The sequence below is a fragment of the Chinchilla lanigera genome, unplaced genomic scaffold (assembly GCF_000276665.1).
Source record: "Chinchilla lanigera isolate Chin_1 unplaced genomic scaffold, ChiLan1.0 scaffold00139, whole genome shotgun sequence".
NCBI lineage: Eukaryota > Metazoa > Chordata > Mammalia > Rodentia > Chinchillidae > Chinchilla > Chinchilla lanigera.
This window is the reverse complement of record NW_004955540.1, coordinates 3,006,770-3,021,724: the sequence shown is the minus strand read 5'-3', so window position 1 is coordinate 3,021,724 and position 14,955 is coordinate 3,006,770. Positions and strand designations below refer to the sequence as shown.

The window sequence follows — 14,955 nt, the reverse complement described above, 5'->3', positions numbered from 1 at the left end:
CCCCGGTACCGGGAACTTAACTCACGACCTTGCGCTTGCCAGGCAGGCGCTTTGCCACTGAGCTAAATCCCCAGCCCCAACAGCTACTGTTTTAAGAATGAGGTGCTACTTTATTTTTTTGTTCTCTTTTACTATAGGTGTTTAGTGTTTTGCTCCTTTCTATTAGAGGTACTTTGCTGGCTGCTACCCTAGTTGTAGTTTTAAGAACAAAGTTCTGTATACCTGCTTATAATGAATTAGACCTTTTTGTTTGCTGTTACTAATAGAACCTTGGTCTCATAGTTTATTAAATTTTATATTATTGGATTACTTTCTATAACATTGTAGTGGTTTAGGGTTACTTTTCTTATAATTTAATTAGGATGGAATTTTTAAGAATTCTGGAATAGATTAAGAAGATTCATTGTATTAAGGTGATAAACCAGGTATACATTTCAGGCAACTAGAATTAGATTTATAGTTTCTACTTTACCTGCTAGCTCATAATTTTGTGTAAGTGTGGGACAGAGTAAAGAAAAGGGGACTCTGTTGCCATCAAGCCATCTTTGAACGTGGTAGGCTTTTTGTGTTCTTGGGAAGACCTTCCAGCACCTGAAATTTAGCTAAATGATTAAGCACATACTTTTTAAATACAGATTTTGCAAAGAAGTTCTTCTTGGTCATTGCCAGTGATTCACTGTTGTTAGAGCTGGCATATATCTTTGTTGTGCATTGTAGTTGTGAAGGACCTTTCTTCTATAGGGTGCTCCTAGGTTTTTTTTCTTCCTTTATAGATAAAGATACACATTTTCATTCTTTTTCACAGTGCTGGTTTTTTCCTTTTCTTTCTCTTTTGTTTTCAGAATCTTTCTTTGGGTCCCTTCAGAAAACTTGTAACTTTAAGTCCCTGGGAAACTTGTGCATCAGGTTATTTCATTCATATTCAACAGTAACTATATCTTAAAGGGTAGAACCAAAAGTCCTACAGGCAAGGAAATTAAGGAAAACTCACCTTCTTTTCAGTTTGCAAATAATTGATAACTGATGCAATATACCTATGTAATGGAGCATGATTTTTCCCCTCCACATTGTGGAGATTTGAAAGTTTTCTTAAAGATTTTCAAATGTCAGTATTGAAGAGATCTCTTGAAAATTAAGTACATGCAGCCTTCGTGAAGGATTATAATTAAATTAGCACAATACTATAGATCCTGGGATTTCTTCCTCATTAGCTGTAGTAGGCTATGAGGACAATTTAATCTTCACTTCAGTTCCTTCTTTTCAGAGGAACAATAACATAAATATAGAAGGTCTTAAACTTTCAGTAAATGAACTCTGGAAATGCAGTGGAGCCTCATTTTTTTCTGTAGACCTGTTATTCTAAATGCTGTTATTACTTATGCATGAATTATATGGCTTCATCACTTAATGGTTAAAGGTTTAAATGTCATAAGGATAGTTTTACAAACCCTAGTTTCTCTAGAAACTAGAGTTTTAATCTTTGGTAGAGTGAATAACAATAGTATAGGTGCATTATCCAGAATTTAAGATTATGTGAGTTGATCTTGTGTTCAAAGAGCATTAAAACATTCTTTTTCTGTGATAGAAAAAAACAGAAATTCTGGGATTTTAGTGATGAATTGTATTTCTGTGTGTATTGCAATTTTCTATTTTTATAAGGCCTTAATTTCAGTGAATAAAGTGTTATGTTATTTCTGCATGAATATATAGTTTTAATGATTAAGTAAATTACTGCACTTTGTATGCATTTGTCTAAATATTTTATGGGTATAAGTTTGCTGTGCTGACATCAATATAACTATATGTTTTTGTTAGCTCTTTGTTATTTTTAAAATACTTCAGCTTTAATTTTTAAGATTTTTTTTTTTCCTAATCATTTTTTAGGGAACCCAGATTGAGTTGTCTATTGGAATTATTTTGGGAATTTCAACGATGGCAGGTATTTAATTATAGCAATTGTTATTCCATTGTCTCCATATTTATAAAGCATTTTGGTGGATTAGATTTAGAAAGGGGATAATTTATTGGAATGAATTTATTTATTGAGATTTCTATTTATCTCCTTAGTCTTAATCTTCTGATTCCTAGTTTTGTATATGTAGCACTTTTTTATTTCCTGAGAAATTGTAGGTAGTTCATGTTAGCTAATGGGTACAAATACCCTGTTATGCTGTCTTATGTTAAGACAAGTTTTTGCAGTAATGCAGTGTTACCTCTAACCTCTTTTACCCTTTGTCTCGGTTAAATTATTTATTTTCTAGAGGGATAGAAAAATTTTAAAGTGCAATATAAGATTGAAATCCCATCTCTTACCACTTTAGTCTTCATGATGATGAGATTTTGAAATTGTTATGTCTTATTGTAACAAACTATGAGGTCAAAGTGAGCTAGTGCAAGCAGCATTTGTTTTCCTTGACTCTTGTCTTTAGAGTTGTATATATGCTATTCTTTAATGTCCAACTATCTAAATTCCCTGACATAAATACTATCTAAAATATGAGTAAAATATTGAATATGTTTTAGTACTGGAACCAAAGTGGAAAGTGGTTCATATAACGGGAAAAAAACCCCTACTACGTAATGGAGGTAGAATACTATAATTTCAGACTTGTCCTCTCTTTTGAACTCTTGAGATTCAGGGGTATTCAGTGAGTTGTTTCGTGTGTAGTTGTTGGAATCAGATAAATGTAATGATGGTTCCAGACCAGTGGATTATATAGTGATATTATGATTTTTCTGACTTTTCTGCAACAATTCACTTGTCCTTTTTTTTACATTTTTAGCTGCTGCTTTGGGAAATCTTGTGTCAGATTTAGCTGGACTTGGGTAGGTGTATTCACTTATTCATTTGTACATTTGGGTAGTTATATATTTTTTGTGTCTCAGATTTTCTTTAAGTGAGAAGCATAAAAAGGACAACTTATTTTGTGCTAAATTTTAGAATTTAATATTATGAGCCAATAGTGCTAAATATTTAGTTGTTGTGCCTCAAGTATAGATGTCTTAGTTATACCCCACTTATACAGAATTAGTATTTCTGGGCATGGGATTTTCATATTATGCTATATACAAAAATTTATTCTAAAATTACCATATCATAAAGTTGAATTCCATTTACTGAAGATGTATTTCACATACATTTCTATGGGTAAATCAGTATTAAAAGCAAGAACCTCCATCATTATTCCACTCTATCCCTCTCCCACAAAGGTAGAAGATATGGAGAATAAGTATCTCCAGAGGTAGGAGATATGGAGAATAAATTTGAGAATACTGATTGGACATGTATACTAGAGAGTGAAACTTTCAGAGGAAGTGATGGCCAAAGCACATTCATGTGTGCACACATGGTCACACACACAAATATATAGCCATATATATATATATCATTTATAACAGTAATATTGTTGAAGATTAAACCCAAGAGCTTGTCCATGCTACGCATGTACTTGACCACTGAGCCATAGCTCCAACGCCTGACACATGTATTTGTTTGGTCATTTTCTCTTTATTTTATGTGTTAGAAATGATGAAACAGACTGAGGATAGCTAGTTATAAAAGCTTTGTTTCTTCCAAGTGACAGATGGCCTGGGCTGCTTTTTGAGGCTGTGGAAGCCTGAGGAATTGGCATTAGTAATTATGATAATTTATTAGTATGGTAATTTTGCTCTGCTTTGACTTTGTGTCTTCCTTTCTGGCTAATTTTAGTGGTGTGGTTTGGACTTGGTCTCAGTAGAAATAAAATTAGCCCCATAATCTAGGCAAAGACAGCTCTGTAAGTAATTTAACCCTTAGTATTAGAGTTATGCACTAGGGCAGTGCTGGCAAACCTGTAGCCTGTGTCCCACAGTGGGCTGTTTGTATCACTGAAAGCTCTAAAAGATTCACTGTCAAAAAAAAAAAAAAAAAAAAAAAAAAAAAAAAAAAAAAAAAAAAAAAAAAAAAAAAAAAAAGATTCACTGTCACTGCACTAGAGTTTTGGGCCAAAGCTACTGTTAAAAGCAGTTCGCTTGTTTTAGGATCATGAATAGAATTTTATATTCTGGAATTCTTGATATGTCTATCATGATATCCTTTTTAATTATTCCATTTCCTAGTTTTCAACTTTAGAGTTAATCATGATAATATAATGACTATGTAGCTTTTTGATATATTTAATAAAACTAAGTCTAATAGATTTTAAAGTGATTTAGTTTGAGATTGTACCATAAAATAATTATTTTTGACTAAAGATGAATTTACTATGAATCTTTATATTTAAGAAGTGTTTCTCTTCTACCAAATTTTTGCTGTCACTGAGTAATAAATACTACATTGTTGGATTTTTAGATGCACAGTTTTTAAAAACTTAACTGGTACCAGGATCCACCTTATGCTTGAATGTTACACATAGTTAAATTGACAAACTTTTTGTTTCTTAGGGTTCATAAAATAAGATTATATATAATAGTGGAGGCAACTTAGAATTGATAAAATACTTGAGGTTGGCCTGAAAATTCTAGGCTGTCATTCTTTGTATACCAATCTGATATATTTTAAAAACTTTCGCTTTCTGACAATAATTATTAACTTACATCATGTTAAAGTACTTTGGTTTGAGTTTAGAACAAGTACAGAAATTGTATCATTTGTAAAAAAAATTTTGTATACCTTGAATTAGTTTTTTAAAGATAACGATAGACAGCAGTTGCTTGAAGTTAACTGACCTATATTAAATACATTTGTATGAAAATATTTTAAAACTGATATTATACACAATAAAAATAAACGTCGTAGGAAATGTTCATGCCATCTAGAGTATCAGGTACAGAAGTAAAATTATCTTGGTTCTGTTTGTAGTAATTACTTTTTTGCTGAGGACACTTTTATATTTATTTAAAAACCTATTGTTTTTTTCTTGTTTTTTAAAGACTTGCAGGCTATGTTGAAGCTTTGGCTTCCAGGTTAGGCTTATCAATTCCTGATCTTACACCAAAGCAAGTGGACATGTGGCAAACACGTGTTAGTACACATTTGGTAAGTAATTTATATGGTTAATGATAATGAATTAGGAAGGAGAGTGTGTGGCTTTTGCCCTGGAGACTAGAGTTGATGTGAGTAAAATTGTTAAAATTATCTAAGTCTTGACAGTTTCCAATGAAACAATAATTTATTTACCAGCTTATTTTTTTATAGTTTTTTTTATACTTTTTTATACTTTTTTTTTTATACTTTTTTTTATACTTCTTTTTAATCTTCATTTTTAGTACATATTTGCCTTACGTAATGATCACATTCATCATGATGAATTTGTGCCTGTATATAATGTATCTTAATTCTTTTTTTTATTTCCTTCCCCACCCTTCGCCCTTCTTCCCCTCTTCATTTATAGAAGCTCTGTTTCCGCGTTTTCCTTCCATTCTGTTTTTCTTGTTTTCCTTCCTGTTTGAACAAATTCTTCCTACTTCCCCATATTGAGCCTCCATTTTTTTTTGAGCCTCCATTTTGTCCCTTATTTTTTTTTATTTTAAAGAAAATAGTCCCCCCCCCAAAAAAAAAGAACAATAGCAAAATACAAACAACACAAAACAAGGACATTAAAAATGATACAGGGTTTTAAACCAAATGATAGAGATTAACAGTGGTTGTGATATTACACATTGCCATCCCCAACCAAGTTGCTCAGATTAGCAGATGTAAGAATAGAAGATTGATCAAATCATTAAAGGGAATAAGAAAATAATTTGAAAGAACATTAGAGACAATACATAGTGTCACTAGGCAGGACTGTAGAAATTCATCAATGGATATTATACTGCAAATTGTTGTTGTCACATAAGTTACTCAGATTACCAGATACAAGCATGCAAAATTAGTCAAAATATTAAAAAAAAAACCTTTTAATCATTAACTGTTCCCCTCAATAAACCATCAGACACCAACATTACAGTTATGCCACCAATCCATATACACACACGCACACACACACACACATGCATATATATAAAAAGCCTTAGTACTTTCTTTTTCTTCTTTCCTTCATCCCAGTTGTTCCTTCCTTTGAGCAATTTCTTTCCCTTTCTTATTATCTATTGTACATTTTGGGTTTTATTTACTCTTTCATGCTCTTACACCAGGGAGACAATATGATGTTTACACATGTGGGCCTGATTTATTTCACTTATGAGTGTATGGTCTGTAGTTGCATCCATTTACCTATAAAAGCCTCGAGTTTGTCTTTTTTTATAGCGGAGTAATACTCCATTGTATAGAAATACCACATCCTTTTATCCATTCCTCAGTGGATGGGCATTTGGGTTGTTTCCAAGATTTAACAATGACAAATTGCACTGCTATAAATGTGGGTGCGCGTATATCGCTGTGGTATGATGTTTTTAATTCTTCTGGAAATATACCCAGAAGGGGAATAGCTGGGTTAAGTGGGACTTCTAATTCTAGTTTTGTGAGGAATCTCCAGACTGATTTCCACAGTGGTTTCACCAGTCGACACTCCCACCAGCAGTGGAGAAGTGTTCCTTTTGCCCCACAGCCTCTCCAGCATTTGTCATTGGTTGACTTCTCTTTTGTACCTTATTTACATTTTGGGTTTTTCGTATAAGAGAAACAATGCAATATTTAAACTTGTGTGTCTGATTTATGTCACTTAAGATTATGGTCTCAAGATACATCCATTTACCTAAACAGGTGGGAGTGTAAATTGGTACAACCACTATGGAAATCGGTATGGAGACTGCTCAAAAAACTAAAACTAGAGATTCCATTTGACCTAGCTATTCCCCTTCTAGGTGTCTTCCTGAAAGAGCTAACACAGTGATACATGGATACTCATGTTCATAGCAGCACAATTTATACTAGCTAAATCTTGGAAATAGCACATATGTCCATCAAGTGAATGGATAAAGAAAATATATTTATATACAGAGGAGTACTACTCTACCATAAAGAAGGATAAACTTGAGACATTTTTAGTTAAATGGATATATTTTGAGACCATCCTACATGAAATAAATCAGACACCTTTTTATTGGTCTTTTTTGAGACAGGATCTCACCATGTATTTCAGACTGGCCTTGAGCTCACTTTGTAGCTCAGGCTGGTCTTGAACTTGCAACAGTACTCCTGCCTCAGCCTCCCAAGTGCTGGGATTATAGGTGTGTACCACCACACCCACACTGTACCACACTGGCTCAGCCACATTTTTAAAAAATTTTTTTATTTCATTTTATTAGTGCATGTGTGCAATTCATGCAGTTTATAATCATCTTGAGGAATGGTTACATGTACATGCTACAGCTTGTTTCTTTTTTTCTTTTAATCTCCTTTCCCTTCCCTTCTCCCTCCTCCTCCAATTCCCCATCCCATTTTTCTTTCTTATTGATATTATTGATTTTAGCTCATGTTATGGCACACAGTATTCATATTAACTGAGGTTATTAGGTTCTTGTACTTGGCATGTCTTTCTTCTGCTTATTTCCCCTTCTGCCCTCCTTGCCCCTCGTGCTTTTTCCCTTGGATCACTTCCCTGTTGCAGGAGACCCATCTCCTCGTCCCCTGTTATTCATCCTTCATTATTCTCTTTCTTTGTACTTTGTCTCACTCAAATGAGAGTTACCATATGGTATTTAAGCTTGTGCAGACACAGTTGAAATATTGCATTGTTCCTCTTGTGTGAGAAACCCCACTCCTTAATTTTTGTAAGTACACCTGATTTTTAAAAAAATTCATCCAATTTAGTTAAGGTCAAGGAGTATCTGTTAAGGAGTATATGTTATGTACTAAAAATTGGAAGATATAGCATGAATAATAAGCTGTCATTATCCTTGAAGAATTTAAGGGGAGAATCAGATATGTAAACAAATTATCACTTAGTATGACATATGCAGTAATAGAATCATGCACAAGATCAAGCAGTAGCACTACTAAGTGCATTCATACTTTGTGGGGAGAAATTTCTTTTGGTGGAGAAATGTTTTGGTCATTATTAGATCTAAGCTGAGTTTTGAATTATTGATGAAGCATTTACCAGATAAGTAGGAGAGTTCTGAGTATACTGACTAGCAAGAAAAAGGGCGTGACTGTAAAGAGGGGGTCCATTCAGAGAACTACGGGAAGTTATGTATTCCAAGGATATGGGTGTTGTGAGTAGAAACAGTAGTAGAAAACAGCATTAAAGAGCTAAGCGTGAATTAGGAAGATAAGGCATTGTGCATATTCTCCCAAGCAGCTCAGACCTCAGACACTGAGGGTGATGAACTAGTGGAGTGTTAACTAGGAAGGAAACTGGATGGATCATGATGCTACCAATGAAGTCAGGAAAAGAAGGAAGCATTAAGTTGTAAGGGAAGACAATGAGTTCTGTTGTGGACAGAACTGGCTGAATTGGCTGATTGGAGATGCTAGCAGGGCATATAAGTGGTGACACCTAGGAAGCATTTGGATTGATTTTCAAGTGTTAGCGGGGTCTCATTAGAGATGATGGGTATCAGTGATCATTCAACAAAAATTTATTGTTTACCTACTATGTGTAAGGTACAGTTCTAGAAGTTCTGAATATGTATGTTACCAAAGGCACTTTTTCTCCCCTGGTGAATCTTGCATTAAGCAGGGGAAGAGAAGACAATAAAAAGATCTGATGAAATATCTAGTATACTAGAAACTGATAATTATTATAGGGTGAAAAAAGACTGAGCAAGGTAAAAGATGTTAAGAGAGCTAAGATGAGGCAAGTTGTACTATTAAATAGAAAGGTCGCTGTAGGCCTCACTGCTAAGGTAGGTGAGAGTTAAAACCATGAGAGATGGTGAGATTTTATAGGGGAGTGATTCTCAAAGTATGGTAGTGAACCAGCAGGACTGACTGCATGTAGTTGAAACTGTCAGTCTCCATCTTAGGCTATTGCTATATTTAAAAAATTGGAGCATATCACATCTCTCATTATCTGTGGGTCAGGAGACCAGGCACAGCTTATCTAGGTCCTCTGAAGGGCTGCAGTCACTGTGTGTCCCAGTCTTGGTTCTTGCCTGGAACTTCAATTGGGAATGGAGCCATCTCCAAACCAAGACATGTTGTTCACAAAATTACAAGGGGTGGCTAAAATATACCACAAATGTTTAAATAAAAATTTATTACAGTAAAAGACAGCTTGCCATTAATCCCCCTCAAAAAACTTCCTCTTGTTTCCAACACACTTTTCCTATAGTCTTTGCTACTTTCTGGAGCAGTTCTGGAAGTCCTCTTTCGTGAGTATCTTTACATATATGATCAAAAACGTGGGGAATGCCAATGGAGAGTGTCATCCAACTGATATATAGGGATGTTAAAACATAACAATGCATCCTTATTGACCTTATTTACCAGATCTGGCACCATGCAAGTTCTGGTTCTTTGTCAAAGTCAAAATGACTACGAAAGGTAAATGTTTTGAATCAATTCAGGACATTGAGAAGGCCACAAAACACTAGACACTCACAGAAGGACTTTCCGGAATGGTTCAGAAGGTGGCAGGAGTGATGGGGTATGTTCGAGGAGAGGGGGAGTGTTTAGTGAAATCAGTGACAGAGTATCTTTTACTATAATAAGAGAAATTAGACATTTATTTTTCTTTTAAAAAAATAATAAATTGATACTTTTATTTCCATTCATTTTTGATCATACCTTGTAATTTTCTTGTTGCTGTAAAGGTCTACCCTCCTGGCCAGAAGTTGTCCTGTCCGTTGACTAGAAGCCATCATCATGAGACTTCCCTCACTATCTAAAACTTACTACAGTGTCTTTCCACGTGGCCCTCTCCATAGGTCCTTCAGGACAAGGCATCTGCTTTAGAGCCAGCAAGGGAGAGAAAATCAGTCTGCTGGCAAGACAGAGTCTTTGGTTAGACACATGTTAGAGTGTCTTGCCTGTGTTCTATGGGAAGAGTTTATGCAAACCCATGAATACTGGAAAGAACAGGTCCTGCTGGCCACTTTAAAGTCCCTCTGCTGCAGCTTTTCAGGGTCAGAGATTCTATAGGTAGGATCTGCGAGCTTGTGTTTAACAAGCCCTCAAGGTAATTCTGCTGCACTCTAAAATTTCCTACTATTGAGAGAATGTACAGAGTAAAAGCACCTGCAAGTTCATGGTCTTTGCAGATTTGCAAGGAAAAAGTTGAAAGAAGCAACAAGTGACAATCAGTTTCTCTTGCCATAAAGTATGGTTTCTGATAAGATTTGGTGTATATGATCAGCCCTCAGTATCTGCTGCTTCTGTATCTGTGGATTCAGCCAGCTATAGATGGAAAGTATTTGAAAAAGGTTGCGCCATTATTGAACCTGTACAGACTTTTCCCATGTCGTTATTCCCTAGACAGTACAGTGTAACAACTAAATAGCACATTATATTAAGAACTTTAGGTAATTGAGAGATGGTTTACAGTATATAGAAGATCTGTAAGTTATATGCAGATACTGCTCTCTTCCTTGCAGGACTTGAGCACCTGTAGATTTTGTATCCTTACGGGTTCCTGGAACTCATTGATACCTTGGGACTACTGTAGTTGCTAATTGGAGATCATTTCTTGTGATTTCCATGGACTAATGTGAGAAAAAATCAGATGGGAGTGGATTGAAATGTTAATAGGAGGTGAGGAAAAAGATAATGTATAAGATTCATGTGTTTAAATTAAGTTAAACTGAATTTGTTTTAGTGAAGGTATTAAAATGAATTTGTTGGAAGTACTATAAACAGAATTTGTACATGAAAAATGTCCATGTAATGTATAGAAATACGTGTGTAGGCTAAGATTGAATTAAATTTATCGTTTGTCACTGTAAGTGCAATAGTTAAAGTAAGAACACGTATTTTTAAACATTTTGGACTTTTATACTTTGAATTAACTAGTAGGGAAAGTCACTACTAAACTTGGGAAGTGTGTAGCTTTCAAATGAAGTGTAAAAAGAGTGTAGAAATCAAATGAAGAACATTTGTTTGTTAGAAGTTTTACTTTATAAAGGATAATAAGTCTTAAGAAAGTAGAATGTGAAGTAAACAGCATGTTAATTTGAGGCTTTTATATTGTGTTTGTCCCAATGAGCTAATGTGCAGATAAATTGAAGTGATATGAGGTATCAAGTATCAGCCAGAGTTATTAGGGGGAAAAATACTCTAACATTCTGGGAATTTGTCTTAGAGTTTTCCTGTCACAGTTGAGATCAGGAAGAAGTTTTGTTTTCCTGGAGTCTCTTTTTCTCACATTATTGATAATTCTGATTTCTTTTTCCATCAGGTTTATTTACCTTATTTTATGACAAAAGTACCTCAGTTTACTAAACTATGTCTATGTTTATTGTATACTTTGATAAAGCCCCCAGCAACATATTGAAGCAGAGATTGTATTCCTTAATTATTGACTCTGCTTGTTGGTATTATCTGTAGTGACAGGTCTCCAGGACGAGGTGCCCGCAGATGAATAAGAAAAGGTAAACGATAAGAACAGAAGAGGCGTAAGTCTGGGATCAGGGGGCCCACAGCCTCTAGGACTCCAGCAGCCCTGATCACTCTTCTCAACCGCCTTTTATTAAAATCCAAAATGTAACTCAGATCCACAGGAGAAATTCATTATCCCTTTCCATTTCTGCCTCTCAGCTGATGGCAGCCATCCTCGGCGAGCCTCCCACACCTCGTACCACGTGCACTCAGCACAGCTGGGGATCATCGGCTGACTGTTAGCAATCACAGTCCTTTCCCCACATCTGCTTGTTTAGGTCAGCATTAAATCTGCTTTGTAATGCAGCATTTTGGTTATACACAGTCTAACATATTTGAGGTTAGTGATCAGCCATTTATTCATGATGTAAACTATCTCTGAAAAGTACCCATACTAGAAGGTACAAAAATATACATGCAGATTCAGTTAACCTAAGTTGTATTTTAAAACCTTATTTGTTTGATTCCTGGGACCAAAAAATAAAAAATAAAACCTCATTTGTAACTTGGTTTTTTGAACTTGAGAAATATTTTCTGATAAAACAATATTTCAGGTGGACTAGAGTTCTCAGATTAGTTGCAGTGTAGGGACTTGAGTATCATAAATCCTAATAATAATATATAAATAAGTTTTTATAGTAGGAAAACGGTGTTTCAGAGCCTGGATAAGGGAGTCAGAAGAAGGTAATTACTTCTTTCCTCCCTTTCTGGCCTTGTGAATGTATATCTCTTTGAGGTAGCTGGGTTAGGATTCACTGACTGGCATTCCTAAAGTGACGGAGAGGAGAGCCTGGGCTGGCAGGGACAGTACTAAAAGGTATTCCAACAGAATGGATTGAAGTAGAAATGGAGTCCATCAGCAGTGGTCATTTCAGGGAAGTCAGGAGTCTAAAATAGAGTAGAGTCCCTATGAATATATAAATAAACACAAGTGTTAAGTCAAAATATGAATCTAGGATTGACTTTTATCAGCCCCTGAAGAAAATTTCTGCTTGTTAAAACTCTGGAGAAGCGATACCTTTTAACATTTTGACATAATGAAAATGATAGATTTGACTATTTATGCTGCTGCTACCACCATCACCAACAGAAACCTCAAGGTAATATAGTTGAAAAAGTATTGTGCAAGTTGTTATCAAAACATTGTCACACTTGCAGTTTGTTAGAAAGACTGTAGGATCTGCTAGCTAAATGGCAATGTACAGAATACATTTTATTTAAAACCATAGATTATGTAGCTGTCATAGCATCTATAATGCTGATAAGGAGTCATTTTGTCCTCTCTGTACCTAAATAGAAGCTCCTGGAAGAGAGAGACTGCATCTGATTAGGCCCTGTCTCCTTGATTGAGCCAGCACAGTCTGGCATGTAGTAGATTCTCAGTGTTTGTATGAAGAAATGAAACTTAGCTGGAAAGTGTTTAACCTTGTTATTATCATAGGGATACATATTTTAAACATTTATACAAGTACAGATTTAAGATTTTTTCATGATATAGGTGAAGTTGCAGAAAAATTGATGTGTATTTATGATATATTGAAATTGGCGTATGTATATGTGCAGTTTTGTCAAGAGTGGACAGCATGACACTAGTCTGAAGATGCATAAATATTAACATTAGATTTTAAGATAAATCATTGAAGAACTATACACAGAAGTTTTGTTGTTGTGTCACAGTGGTGGAAAGGTAGCAGTGGTTTTCTTCTATGGTAAGGAGAACTTTAAGTAGATTATAGGCCCATCAATTTAGAAGAATTTAGAAGTCTTTGTATTAAATTTATATAACAGTATGGAAAGGAGTTTATGTGTTGCTGTAGGGAGTGGAGTGAGGCAGAAAAATTGCTGCATTTACTAAGCTGGTTATATCTCTGTATAATCAGGTAGACATGGGAATGAATATTGAAAAGGAATATGTACAAAGGGTAGCAAGCCCAAATATATTGAGAGTAGTTGGGGAGGGTTTGTTTTTCCTGCCCTCCCTTTTTCTGACATTCAAACATATGTACAGTTTTTTAAAAGTACTTTTTATTTGACTCTCTTTGATGTTATTTTTAATGACAGTTGTTTTTACTATGTAGTTCAACACAGTGGCGATCCTCCTGCCTCAGCCTCCCAGTGCTGGGATTACAGGCATGTGCCACTACGCCCAGCTATTTTTTACATTTAAGTTACTATAATCATCAAATACAATCATAGTTGAATTACTGTAGACACTTAAGCAAAAGTACTGCTTTCAGGGATATATAGTAACTTTAAAAAAAATGTTCTTTTCTGTTTCTTTAGGGCAAAGCTGTTGGAGTAACTATTGGCTGCATTCTAGGGATGTTCCCGTTGATGTTCTTTGGAGGAGGGGAAGAGGATGAAAAACTGGAAGAGGAAAAGGAGTCTGCCTAGAATACCTATAAGGATGTAAACTAATGTACCTCAGTTATTAAACATGCTGTCACAACAGTTAAGAATTAAGACAGAAACTTTGTATAGATACGGGATCAAATAATTCAGCATGTATTATGGAAAACACTAACTTATTGTGGCTTGGTCTTCTTAGGACATCTTTTTTTAAAAAAAAGAAACTATTTAGTATTGTTTTGTGTAAATTGTTGAAGTGCTTTTTCTCAAAGACAGTCAACATTTTATCTTCTTCTGTTTATATATCAAAATATTATTTAAGTTGCAGTCGTTGGTGTACTGTACTGACTTGGGGTTTGCTTATTTGTTACTTAATGTGTACATGCATGAAAGTACTTGTTGTTGTTGTTATTCCCTGATAATTATGATTCAACCTTAAAATTTTTCCAAATTTCTTAAGGTTAATATCAGTTAAAGATTTTTTTACTCTTTTGGCAGCATCAATTTTGTACTGTTTCACAGTAAACATTTGCAATCATGTAATTTCAGTAATTTTCTTAACTCACATCTATTCTAAATGAATGCAGATTTTAAGTATATGTTACTCATTTTAATTTTCTGACCATACTGTCTTAAGAACCAGAGGTTAATCAGAGAGAGAAATTATGTAATGTCCCTCTAATGTACAACCATATATGCTAACAAGTGTACTTACTTCTGGTTGATTTTTTTACCTTTAGTTTTCCTAAAATGAATAATTATGTGGTGAGTTCTGACTCTTAAAGGGAAGAAAATGGTTATGTCTTTTAAAGTAAGGATTACAGAATTAGGGGGATCTAAGAAATTGGACATGACATTTGGAATTTAAGAGGCTAATTTTTTTTCTTAGTGAAGTAGAATTGGAATCTTTATGGTATAGGTAGTAAAGCTGAAGTAGTATTTGGACGATGAATGAGATACAAGTTTTATTGCCTGGAAAGAATCTCCCCTGCCCCCCCACAAAAAAGTATTATTTTCCATCTGAATAGAATGGATCTGAATACTATATTACTTACAGTTTTAACGTTTATTTATTTTTTTTTTTTGGTTTTTCTCCGGTACCGGGAACCGAACTCACGACCTTGCGCTTGCCAGGCAGGCGCTTT

At 34.7% G+C, this 14,955-nt stretch overlaps 1 protein-coding gene across 2 annotated transcripts in view; it reads left to right on the top strand.

The window, feature by feature from the left end:
* Tmem65 (transmembrane protein 65) overlaps nucleotides 1-14,949 on the top strand; it is a gene marked incomplete at its 5' end in the record, with an annotated part of 58,163 nt that extends 43,214 nt beyond the window's left edge. For both annotated transcript variants that reach the window (XM_013507930.1, XM_005410939.2), the window contains 4 exon segments: nucleotides 1,885-1,939; nucleotides 2,784-2,826; nucleotides 4,912-5,017; nucleotides 13,745-14,949. In XM_013507930.1, coding sequence (XP_013363384.1) covers nucleotides 1,885-1,939; nucleotides 2,784-2,826; nucleotides 4,912-5,017; nucleotides 13,745-13,855 — 315 coding nt within the window.
* Between the last annotated feature and the right edge of the window lie 6 nt (nucleotides 14,950-14,955).